Here is a 13214-nt window from a genome sequence, read left to right on the forward strand (position 1 = left end):
CCTGGTCAGGGCAGTGAGGATCTATTTGTCTAGGACCACCTTCTTTAGGAAGACGGACCGTCTTTTTGTCATTCCAGACGGTACGCCAAGAGGCCTGCCGGCCTCCAAGGTTACGATTGTTCTCTGGATCAGACCTGCCATTCTGGAGGCTTACCTGGTCAAGAACAGAGTGACTCCTCCCGGGATTAAGACTCAGTCTTCCCCGGGCAGTGGGCGCCTCTTGGGCGGGACACCATCAGGCATCCGCCCTACAACTTTGCTAGCCGGCAAACTCGTGTTCCGTTCACTCATTTGCCAAATGTTATAAGCTCCATACCTACGCTTCGGCAGTTGCCAGCCTAGGCGGAAGGATCTTGCATTCGGAAGTGGTGAGTCCTCCGTCCTCAATGGAGTTTTTCTGCTGTTCCCACCCCAGGAACTGCTTTGGGACGACCCATGGTTCCTGTGTCCCCCAATGAGGCGATAGAGAAAACAGGATTTTTGGTTGCTTACCGTAAAATCTGTTTCTCGGAGCCTTCATTGGGGGACACAGCACCCTCCCAAGTTGAACAGCTCTGTTTGTTGTGTTATACTGTTAACGTTTGAGTGTTTGAAACTGTTAATCTGTAGAGCGCTGCAGAACTTTTTGGCGCTATATGAATAAAGATTATTATTATTATTCTTTCTCTTTTACACGTTGCTTCTCCTACTGCTTTCTCCCTAACTGAATATCCTACTTCCAGTCGGTGGGGTGTACACTGCAGAGGAGGAGCTAACTTTTTTATTTGCATAGTGTCAGCCTCCTAGTGGCAGCAGCATACACCCATGGTTCCTGTGTCCCCCAATGAAGGCTCCAAGAAACAGATTTTACGGTAAGCAACCAAAAATCCTGTTTTTATTGATTATACAAAATGTATTCTTTTTGTAGCCGGAAGAGAGAAAAGACAGTGATGACGAGCGTTCAGACCGTAACAAGCCTTGGTGGAGGAAACGCTTTGTGTCTGCAATGCCCAAAGGTACATTGTTATTCTGTCAGATAATTTATTGAACCTGGTACACATGTTCAAGTCAGGCAATTGTGACAGGCGTTGCAAGACTTCGAGGTGCCGCCGAGCCCCCCACCATGCTTCGTTTTAGGCGCCGCTGAGCCCCCCACCATGCTTCATTGTAGGCGCTGCTTCGCTCGCGCCATGCTTTGTCTTAGGAGCTGATGAGCTCCCACCATGCTTCGTTGTAGGCGCCGCTGAGCCCCCCACCATACTTCATTGTAGGCGCTGCAGCACTCCCTCCATGCTTTGTCTTAGGAGCTGGCGAGCTCCCACCATGCTTCGTTGTAAGTGCCTTAGATCGGTTGAACGCATCAGTTTTTGTTTTTTTCTGTTCTACATGGAATGCAGTATCCTTTTTTTTTTCTCAGTGTGCTGGACACATTGTAAGCTGTTATCACGTTTGCAGCAGGTTATAACAGCCAGAAGGGCTCAAGTACTACTGATGCTTGTCACAAAGGGGGCGAATAATTCTGAGACTGCAGTAGTGTGTTAAAAAGTGGCATTTTATGGTGAATTCACAGAAGTTACTTGTTATATTAATTATGTTTTAGCTATTAACTAATTTTACAACATTTCTGCTGTTTGCAATTACTCTTACTTGCAATTGGGGGCGGGAGGGTTGATATTAATTTTCGATTGCGACTATAGATGGCATCTGGCACCTCACCTGTAAGTGATTTTCTTTTCTCAGCTCCTATTCCCTTCAGGAAGAAGGAAAAGCAGGATAAAGAGAAGGAAGAAATGGGCGTGGACAGATTCTCTATGCCAGGTGCAGGTTCAGTTTCCAATTTCTGCACAGTAATGTCCATTAGAGGAGCCACAGAATACCTGACAGGCGATGGGCTTTTTACTTACAGATGATGCAACCTCTAGACTTGGTCCCCATTCTCAGGCGGCAGAAGACATTCTCGATAAGTATAGGAATGCCATCAAGAGGACCAGCCCAAGTGATGGAGCTATGGGCTCATATGAGGGAGCAGGTAAAACCATGTATCATTTATCCATCTATTATATAACCTGGCTTCTCCGAACATCTCCATGGATTTGCGATGGTCAATTGAGCAGATCTGTATTCTTCCAGTCAGGCCCGAGGTCACCTAAGCGGGCATCCTGTAGAATAATAAATCTGTGTCCCTCGTGCTGTCCTGTCTCTCGCTCTTAAGGTACCTTCACACTAAGCGACTTTGCAGCGAGAACGACGACGATCCGTGACGTTGCAGCGTCCTGGATAGCGATCTCGTTGTGTTTGACACGCAGCAGCGATCTGGATCCCGCTGTGATATCGCTGGTCGGAGCTAGAAGTCCAGAACTTTATTTCGGCGCTGATCACCCGCCGTCCATCGCTGGATCGATCCAGCGATGTGTTCACTTGTAACCAGGGTAAATATCGGGTTACTAAGCGCAGGGCCGCGCTTAGTAACCCGATATTTACCCTGGTTACCATTGTAAAAGTTAAAAAAAAAAACAGTACATACTCACATTCTGATGTCTGTCACGTCCCCCGGCGTCCACAGGGTTACGCGCTGCTGCTCAGAGCTTCCTGCACTGACTGTGTCAGCACCGGCCGTAAAGCCGAGCACAGCGGTGACGTCACTGCTGTGCTCTGCTTTACTGCCGGCGCTGACACGTTCAGTGCAGGAAGCTCGGAGCAGCAGCGTGTAACCCTGTGGATGCCGGGGGACGTGACAGACATCAGAATGTGAGTATGTACTGGTTTTTTTTTTACTTTTACAATGGTAACCAGGGTAAATATCGGGTTACTAAGCGCGGCCCTGCACATAGTAACCCGATGTTTACCCTGGTTACCCGGGTGCTGCAGGGGGACTTTGGCATCGTTGACAGTTTCAACGATGGCGAAGTCGTTCCCCTGATCGTTGGTCGCTGGAGAGAGCTGTCTGTGTGACAGCTCCCCAGCGACCACACAACGACTTACCAATGATCACGGCCAGGTCGTATCGCTGGTCGGGATCGTTGGTAAGTCATTTAGTTTAACGGTACGTTTAGAGGCATATCACCTCATTTTATGTTTAACAAGTGTCCTTCAATCCAGCATCACAGATAAGGGGAAGAATGGTGACCACCAAGTTGCATTGTTTGTTATCGATTTGCATAGATTTTCCTCCTGTTTTGAAAGTCACCATACTATCTGGCATAACAGTAAACATCACTAATCATAAAGGATGAGAGTGCAATATGTTACATCAAATGCCAACTTACAAGTCAATATTACAGGCTAACACGAGCAAAAGTCAGTTTTTTTGACTAACCAGAAACCCAAACATTCAAAAATCAACATATAGATAAGTCTATTCTTCTTGGCTTGTTAAAAATAGTTGTCTGATTAATTAAGATACAATGCTGTGTCTCCACACCTTGTATCACTGGTCATCCAGGACAAGAGCACAATGTTACAACAAATTGTCAACTTACATTTCAATATTACAGGCTTACAAGGACAAAAGTCTGTTTTCTTGACCAACCTGAAAGAAACACATAAATTCAAAAGTCAACACTTAGGAATATTCTTCCTGGCTTGCTGAAAATAGACGACTGGCTAATTAAGATAAAATGCTGTATCCTAAATGTTTCAGAGGAGGCTGATCTGTCATTTCTTGTGCATGCCATTCTCTAATATGTAGTTTTGATGTCTGCAGATGTGGTTGGCGATGGAGAAAGTCTTCACGATTCACCTAGAGATGAAGCCTTGCAGAATATGACGTCCGATGATCTTCCGGATTCTGCCAGCCAAACAGCTCATCCTCCAGACTCCTCCTTCTCGTACAGGTAGGTGGATTACTCCATGTATTAATTGATTTATCTCCTTTTCAATTGGTTGTCTCCATGATCAATTAAAAGGTTATCACTAGTGATGAGCGAATGTCCTCGGATAAGGTGTTATCTGAGCATGCTCAGGTGCTAAGAGTGTCTTTGGTGTGCTCAAACGGTATGTCCGAGTCCCTGCGTCTGCATGTCTCGAGGCTGTTAGACAGCCGCAACACATGGAGGGATTGCTTGTTAGTCAGTCCGTGCTTGTGTTGAGGCTGTTGAACAGCCATCTAACGTGCAGCCACGGGGTCTTGAACATATTTTTCGAGCACGCTGAAGACACTCTATTAGCACACGAACATACTCAGATAACACTTTATCCGAACAAGCTCGATCATCACTAGTTATCACCCACCTCCGCCCTCATGGTGCAATGTCTGCTCATGTACCATTCGTTTTGTGTGGGACTGCTGGAGACGGAGCACAGTGCTTTATCTCCAGCAGTGACAGAGAGAGTGAATGGATTGGTGGGGGTCCTAGGGGTTAGACACAAAACCGATCCGTAAATTACTTTTAAATGTGGAGAATAGCCCTTTAATTGGTCTTGGGGTATATTCACAAATTTACTGTATAAAGGTTTAAACATCCTACTTCTGTGTCTTTAGGGATGCAAAAAAGAAGTTGCGATTAGCGTTATGTTCTGCGGACTCAATAGCATTCCCGATGCTTTCCCACTCTACGCGGAATGGCCTGCCCGATCATACTGACCCTGATGGTAAACCTTTACATATTATAACCACCACTACAACAAACTAATATTGCATTGTAACAGTGCCCAAAGCCTATTATGTGATTAGAAATATATAAAAACTTCCAGCATGTCCTGACAGGCGTCATTAGTATTTTTATTTTTTTTTTAGAAATGTTATCCATAAGGCCAGATTCACACCTGTGTGTTTTGCAGTCTGTTTCTGCACAAGGATGCATGCGCTGGCCTACGAGTCTCCTGACCCAAACTCGGGATATGCCTATAAGGCTGCAAAGTTCAAGTCAGGAGTCCTGCAACCGCTGCGTGCATCATGGTCCGGATGTGTGAGACGTGTGCGTGCATCGCGGTCCGGATGTATGAGACCTGTGCGTGCATCACGGTCCGGATGTATAAGACCTGTGCGTGCATTGCGGTCCGGATGTGTGAGACCTGTGCGTGCATCACGGTCCGGATGTATGAGACCTGTGCTTGCATCGCGGTCCGGATGTGTGAGACCTGTGCGTGCATCGCGGTCCGGATGTGTGAGACTTGTACGTGCATCGCGGTCGGGATGTATGAGACCTGTGCGTGCATCACTGTCCGGATGTGTGAGATCTGTGCGTGCATCACGGTCCGGATGTGTGAGACCTGTGCGTATCATGGTCCAGATTTATGAGACCTGTGTATCATGGTCCGGATGTGTGAAACCTGTGCGTGCGTTGCGGTCTAGATGTGAGAGCTGTGCGTGCATCGCGGTCCGGATGTGTGAGACCTGTGCATGCATCGCGGTCCGGATATGTGAGACCTGTGCTTGCATCGCGGTCCGGATGTGTGAGACCTGTGTGTATCGTGGTCCGAATTTATGAGACCTGTGTGTGCATCGCGGTCCGGATGTGTGAGACCTGTGTGTATCATGGTCCGGATGTATGAGACCTGTGCGTGCATTGCAGTCCAGATATGTGAGACCTGTGCGTGCATTGCGGTCTGGATGTGTGAGATCTGTGCGTGCATTGCGGTCTGGATGTGTGAGATCTGTGCGTGCATCGCGGTCCGGATGTATGAGACCTGTGCGTGCATCGCGATCCGGATGTGTGAGACCTGTGCTTGCATCGCGGTCCGGATGTGTGAGACCTGTGCGTGCATCGTGGTCCGGATGTGTGAGACCTGTGCGTGAATCGTGGTCCGGATGTGTGAGACCTGTGCGTGCATCGTGGTCCGGATGTGTGAGACCTGTGCTTGCATCGCGGTCTGGATGCGTGAGACTGCTGCGTGCATCGCGGTCCGGATGCGTGAGACTGCTGCGTGCATTGCGGTCCGGATGTATGAGACCTGTGCGTGCATCGCGGTCCGGATGTATGAGACCTGTGCGTGCATCGCAATCTGGATGTGTGAGACCTGTGCTTGCATCGCGGTCCGGATGTGTGAGACTGCTGTGTGCATCGCGGTCCGGATGTGTGAGACTGCTGTGTGCATCGCGGTCCGGATGTGTGAGACTGCTGCGTGCATCGCGGTCCGGATGTGTGAGACTGCTGCGTGCATCACTGTCCGGATGTATGAGACCTGTGCTTGCATCGCGGTCCGGATGTATGAGACCTGTGTGTATCATGGCTCTGGGACCAGTCTTATTCTGGACATAAGGAAGATTTTAATATTTAAGCTCAACTTTTATTAATTTTATGGAATTTGGGAAAGCCGTTCAGTATTAGAAATAAAATATATATATATATATATGTGTATGTATATGTATATATATATATATATATATATATATATATATATATATATATATATATATATATATATATATATATATATATAGTGTGTGTAATATAATTTTTTTTTCTCCCCCAGACAATGAGATTGTGTGCTTTCTGAAAGTTCAGCTTGCAGAAGCCATTAATCTACAGGACAAGAACCTCATGGCCCAGATTCAGGAGACCATGCGCTGTGTGAGCCGATTTGACAGCCGGACCTGCAGCAAGATCCTTGCATCCATAGCGGAGGATTACAGGTACGGAGGGGTTCGGGCAGGTAGAAAAGTTGGAGATTAATGTGGCAATCTGACTCCGACCACTTCAATGTCTGAGATTATTGGAGTCGGTGCCGTCACACTTGGAGAGATCTACCTAGCTAACAGGACAGGAGGGGTGACACATGCCAATTGTGCACACGAGCCAGCAGCCTGTAGACGTGACGTCACCGGACCCCGATAACCTCCACATGAGGAAGTGACCAGAGCCGGGTTACCTCATTTAATATAACTGTAAAGGTATGCGTCCATTGAGCAGATCTGAATGGAAAGCCCACCGTGTGTTTTCGGGGGGTTTACAGTACCAGCAAAATGGACAAGAAATTAACACGTGGTGCGAAGATTAAATACACAGCATGTCAATTTTGGGAGGGATTTCAATGCAATTGCTAAGAGTAAAATCCGTGCCAGCAAAATCCTCCACACCTCTCCGCACATTTGGCACGTTTAATTTCCTGTGTGGACTTGCAATAAGAGGTGGTAGTAAGGGATTTAGGGTTTGCAGGTTGTCTGTCTCTGAGCAGTCGCCTCTTGCTGAAGAAAGTCCCATTGAGATCCAGACTGAGGATCCATCTCCATGCTTAGCAGGATGGCCTGGTGCTGATCAATAGCAATGTGCTCTCCCACCTGTCCACAGGTACATGGGAGACTTGGCTCAGATTGTTCTCTTACTAACTACACACAGGTAATTAAATCCACAACCTCTTCTTTACTCCCTTTAGAACTGGGCGATTTTTCACTTTTGATCTTTCACTTTCTCCAACAAGTGATAATTGTCATGGATCCCTCTCCGTGCTGTCACTAATTCGTCACGTGCCTGCTCTCAGCACGTGACTTAGGGTTGTGCCTGCAAAGGTTAATCTATCTCCCCTCTCTCAGTCCAGCATTCAACCTCTGTCCTATGCTGTAATGGGAGCATTAATCACACACCATCCCAGGCCACACACCCGCTCATACACGCTGCCACCACTCACCGAATACACGGGAGATGAGTCCCGGAAATATTACTAATACTGTCTACCGCTCATACAGATCATACAGTTTAAGGCTATGGATTCTTTTAGAACATTCAAGGTTCAACTTGTTAAAGTTTTATGCTTTAATACAAAAAGTACAATGCTTACAGTAAAAAAGATATAAAAATATGGTAATAAAAAAACATACAGGTATGCCAAACAGTATAAAATAAACAGGAGAAAACTTACAGAAATCCTAACTTTGCAGTCTGCTTTTTGCTCCCTGAGGGTAGGATGAATATAGACTGGATCACATCAGCTTCCCAGGCTGCCCTCACATGTGAACAGGATTCTATGTATACAGGCCTAATTTATAGTTTTGGTCTGGAGGTCAGATTTCTAGACCAGCCCCTCAGGTTAATATCATAATTGCTTGTTTTTGATTGGACCACGGCCGCTTCCCCAATGAATATATTATTTGCTCTGAGATTCACTGTGTAAAAGTTCTCACAGATAGATGGTGTCAGGCTGTAATTGACATCTCTCTTCAAAGAGCTAGGAGGTGTCAAATGTTCCCCTTTTTCTTGGTTCTCAGCACAACCCCCTGGCGAGAGTGGAGACAGTAGTCTGCCTTCTCAAGATATGTATGCTGCGACCTTTGTGAGGCCTGCAGTTTCAGGACAGATATTCAACTACTGCTAGTTACAAATATAACCCTAGACATATGTCACTACACACATATAGATATATACATATTTCACCACAATAACTTTTTCTCTATCACCTCTCATTGGGGGACACAGGAACCATGGGTGTATGCTGCTGCCACTAGGAGGCTGACACTATGCACTAAAAAAGTTAGCTCCTCCTCTGCAGTGTACACCCCACCGACTGGCATTATACTCTTCATTTTAGCTTAGTGTCAGTAGGAAGTGGACACGGGTCTTTTATTAGACCCCTATCTACCTCAATGTGCGTCGTTTTTCTTTTCATGTTTCCGGAGGGATACAGTGTGAATAGTCACAACTGTAATCTCACAATGCGGACTATGAGTACGGCGTGTACTGCCACCCCGTATCCTTATAGATCCGACTGCAGGACCAAAGAACTCGTTACTGGGAAAGCCTAGCACACAAGCGTGCTCAGATGACCGGTCCTGCCTCCGTCTCCCACCCACTCGCCCTCCAGAGCCTGTCGGTTGGAGGAGACGAGGACATCCATCACCTGCTCCACGGACGTCTAATACCCTCCACGGCTTGAGGTTAGTAATGGACGGCGTGGGATGTTTAGGTGAGTATCCCTTTCCCTTCCCACCTGCCCTTCTATCTCATTGGGGGGGTCTCTGCGAATTCCCTGTTACAGGGTGCGCAATCCTTAACTTGTCAGGGAAATATGGGCTCCTGCGGCCGCATCTTTGCTCTGTGTGGTGCGGCACCCTATGACAGCCGCGCTGCTGTTCCTGCGCCCTGCACTTTTCTGCTGGCGGCCGCATTTTTTACCTGGCACCTGGGCGACAATTCGTCCGGCGACCGCTTTTTTACAGGCAGCCGCACTGCCTCGTCTGCGCCCGTATCTTTGGTCCATGCGGCGTGGCTCCCTACAGGCAGCCGCGCCGTTCTCCGGCGGCCGTACCGCTTCCGGTCCCGCGGCCGCCAGCTTCTAATTTAGGTCCCGGCTTCTCCCGGGGCCTACTTCCGGCCGTGACTCTGCCCACTTCCTGCGTTCTCGGGCGGGCTTTTCTCCTGCCCGACTGTCTCGACGAGCTCTGCCCCCGGCCCACCACCAGGAATGCTTGTTACGCTTTCCCAAGAGCGCGAATCCTGGCATCCTCCACTCTTGCTGTCGTCTCAGCCCCACAGCCGGTCCCGGACAGGAGAGTTCCAGAGGTCTGCTCCGTCTGCCTGCACCCCTGCTTTGAGGATCATTCTGAAGCGCATCTTCAAAACCGTGCAGCCTTCCATCCGAAAATCGCATCGCCTGCCGTGAGTAGCTCTGCTCTGCAGACTGACACTCTCCTCTGCCCTTCTGTCCCCTAACCTTCTGGCATTTCTCAGGGGTTCGATCGCATGTCTACTTCCTTCCAAGGAAGGTCGTTCTCGTCCTCCTACTTCTGCCTCTACTTCCTCTGTCTTAGTCAAACACTTTGCGTGTTCAACTTGTAACTGCAAACTTCCGTCAGGTCAGTCCTCTCCCCTCGGTCAGACCTGCAGCAACCCCATTATGCCCACCGCCCAGGACCCCCCTGCTGTTCCGCTCGAGAGCGAAGCCTCTACCCCAGCCTGGGCTTCCTCTCTGTTACAATCCGTAGCGGATCTAACACGGGTGTCTCAAACTCTTGTGTCCTTGCTTGATAGGTTGCCCCTGCAGACCCCCGCAGTAGCCAGCGGGTCGCAGGAGGCCCCGTCCGAGCCTTCCGTTATAAGCCGCAAAAGGTCCAGACAGGAACGCCGGGCCGAGTCCTCTTCCCGTTCCATCTCGCCCCACGGTCCTTCTCTGTGGTTGGCTTCCCCAGGGTTCTCCTCCCCTGAGTCAGGCGAGGCGTTCTCTCATGCGCCTTCGGAGGATATTTCGGAGCTGGATTCGAGCCAAATCTCCAACATGAGGGATATGGTTCAGAACCTTATTGGAGCAATAAATCAGACCTGTGGCATCAAAGATTCCTCTACGGAACCCGCAGACCAGGCGGTTTCATTTAGACGGTCTAAACCACCCTCCAAGTTTTTCGCCCCTCACCCTGAATTTGAGGAGATCATGACAAGAGAAAGAGAGAATCCGACCAGACGCTTTCAGAGAGGAAAGCGCTTTGGCGTTTTATATCCTTTTTCTCCGGAGCTCACCGCTAATTGGACGGCTTCTCCCTCGGTGGATCCTCCAGTTTCCAGGCTGTCCACCAACACGGTCCTCCCGCTATCCGGCGGGGCATCTCTGAAAGACTCTAATGATAGAGTTATAGTGGCCTTTGCTTCCACTTGGGTTTCTAAATCCATATCCAAATGGGCCAAACAACTCCGTCAGGGCATCTTGGACGGAGCTCCACCTGGACAGCTGGCGGAGCTTGCCAACCAGATTTCTCGTGCGGGCGAATACCTGGTCTCCGCTTCCCTGGATGCCGCGTCTTGTGCGGCCCAGGCGTCCAGCAACGCTGTTGCCATCCGTCGGACCGTTTGGCTCAAGGCCTGGCAGGCGGACTTCTCTTCTAAAAAGTCCCTTGCCAGCCTGCCTTTTCAGGGTTCACGTCTCTTTGGTTCCAAGTTGGACCAAATCATTAAGGACGCCACCGGGGGCACAAGTTCTCTTCTTCCCCAGGCTAAACCTCGTCGCTCTCCTACAAGATGGCAATTTTGGCCTTTTCGTCGCTTTGCGGCGTCAAACGCTTTTTCCCAGCAGCAACAGAGGCCACAGGCACGTCAAGAGAAGAAGGCAGTATCCTTTAGACCCACTCCTTCCTGGCATTCTCGCTACTCCCAGGGTAGATCCTCCAGGTCTAGGGCTGGAAGATCCACCTCGGCATGACTCTCGGCAAGACCCCAGCCCACCTCCCAAGCTGGGCGGCCGTCTCCTCTTCTTCAGGGACGTCTGGATCTCCTCAGTAGAGGACGCATGGGTCAGGGAAGTTGTATCCTCGGGATACAAGATAGAGTTTGTTTCACGACCCCGGGATCGTTTCTTCGAATCCCAACCTCCAAGAGACCCCACTCTAGTTCCGGGTTTCTTCGCAGCCATCGCTTCTTTCCTCAAAGCCGGAGTAATCATTCCCGTCCCAGAAAAAGAACGGTTCACAGGGTTCTATTCGAATCTTTTTGTGGTACCGAAAAAAGACGGCAAGGTTCTTCCCATTCTGGACCTCAAATTGCTTGAACAAGTGAGTTCGTCTGAAGCACTTCAGGATGGAATCCCTTCGTTCAGTAATTGCTTCCATGGAGGCTCAGGAATTTCTGTGTTCCATAGATATTCAGGACGCCTACCTCCATGTTCCGATATTCCCGGGACATCGCCGTTTCTTGTGCTTTGCGGTGCTCCAGGAACATTTTCAGTTCGTCGCCCTGCCGTTCAGTCTTGCAACCGCCCCAAGAGTTTTCACGAAGATCATGGCGGCGCTGATGGCCATCTTGAGGGTCAGAGGTCTGGTTCTGTTTCCATACCTCGACGACATCCTCATGCAGGCTCCGTCCTTTTCTCAGGCTCCCGAAAGTCTGTCCATCGTTCTCGACACCCTAGCCCATTTCGCGTGGCTGCCTTATTCCTTCTCAGCGCATCATCTTTCTGGGCATCCTCTTCGACACTCGTCAGACCAAAGTCTTCCTTCCCGAAGACAAGAGATCCATCCTTCGTCGGGATGTACGCTTGCTCCAGGGTCCTCGGCCTCCCTCCCTGCGATCGGCCATGAAGGTTCTGGGGAGGATGGTAGCAACATTAGAAGCGATTCCTTTCGCCCAATTCCATTTGCGACCCCTTCAGCAAGCCATTCTGTCTCAGTGGGACAGGTCTGTCTTCTCCTTGGATCGTCCGATCCGACTCTCTCCCTGGGTCAAACGGTCCCTCACCTGGTGGCTGACGTCACCTCTCATTTCCCAGGGCAGGTCATTTCTTCCAGTTCACTGGCAAGTGATGACGACGGACGCCAGCCTGCTTGGCTGGGGTGCGGTGTTTCGCCACCTGACGGTTCAGGGCCGTTGGTCAGCGCAGGAGTCAACTCTGCCGATCAATGTCCTCGAGATTCGGGCCATCTTTCTGTCCCTCCGCCACTGGGAAAGGATTCTCAGGGGCCTACCAATCCGAATCCAGACGGACAACGCCAAGTCTGTGGCTTACGTCAACCACCAGGGGGGACTTGGAGCTCCTTGGCCCTTGCCGAGGTATCCAAGATCCTTCTCTGGGCAGAGGCTACGGTTCCGGTGATATCCACGGTGCATATACCCGGCGTGGACAATTGGGCCGCCGACTTCCTCAGCCGCGAGGGTCTCGCGGCAGAATGGTCCTTGCACCAGGAAGTCTTCCATCAGATTTGTCTTCGATGGGGGACTCCGGACGTGGACTTCACGGCGTCTCAAACGAACAGGAAGGTTCCTCAGTTCGTCTCCAGGTCTCACGATCCTCTTGCAGTGGGCGTCGACGCTCTGGCCATTCCTTGGTCACAGTTCTCGCTGCCCTACCTGTTCCCACCCCTTCCCTTGCTTCCCAAACTGTTGAAAAAGATCAAAGCGGAAGGGGTGCCAGTCATTCTGATTGACCCAGGAGCTTTGTTCGCGGAGATCGTCAACCTTCTCGCGGACGCCTTCCAGACAGGCCCGATCTGCTTTCTCAGGGTCCGATCTGCCACCCGAATTCTCGGTCGCTCAGTTTAACAGCGTGGCTGTTGAGACCGCAGTTCTAAGAGCTTCCTGCCTTTCGGACCAGGTGATTCACACCATGATCCAGGCGCGGAAACCTTTGTCTTCCAGGATCTACTACCGTACCTGGAAGGCCTACTTCCGTTGGTGCGAGTCCAACCACGTTCCATCTTTGTCCTTTTCCCTGCCTTCCATCTTGGCCTTCCTTCAGGTAGGACTGGATTCGGGCCTTGCTCTTAGTTCCCTAAAGGGCCATCCTTTTTCAGAAGACTTTATCTTCTCGGCCACAGGTTAAGACCTTCCTTCAAGGAGCAGCCCATGCTGTCCCTCCGTATAGGGCCCCGGCGGATTCATGGG

General features: G+C 50.0%; 1 protein-coding gene across 8 annotated transcripts in view; it reads left to right on the forward strand.

The window, feature by feature from the left end:
* GAPVD1 (GTPase activating protein and VPS9 domains 1) overlaps window positions 1-13214 on the forward strand; it is a 71745-nt gene that overhangs the window by 45608 nt on the left and 12923 nt on the right. For all 8 annotated transcript variants that reach the window (XM_077283595.1, XM_077283597.1, XM_077283596.1 and 5 more), the window contains 6 exons: window positions 908-995; window positions 1720-1797; window positions 1886-2008; window positions 3683-3812; window positions 4460-4569; window positions 6394-6553. In XM_077283595.1, coding sequence (XP_077139710.1) covers window positions 908-995; window positions 1720-1797; window positions 1886-2008; window positions 3683-3812; window positions 4460-4569; window positions 6394-6553 — 689 coding nt within the window. The remainder of the gene's footprint in view (window positions 1-907; window positions 996-1719; window positions 1798-1885; window positions 2009-3682; window positions 3813-4459; window positions 4570-6393; window positions 6554-13214) is intronic.

The sequence above is a fragment of the Ranitomeya variabilis genome, chromosome 2 (genome assembly GCF_051348905.1).
Source record: "Ranitomeya variabilis isolate aRanVar5 chromosome 2, aRanVar5.hap1, whole genome shotgun sequence".
Lineage (NCBI taxonomy): Eukaryota > Metazoa > Chordata > Amphibia > Anura > Dendrobatidae > Ranitomeya > Ranitomeya variabilis.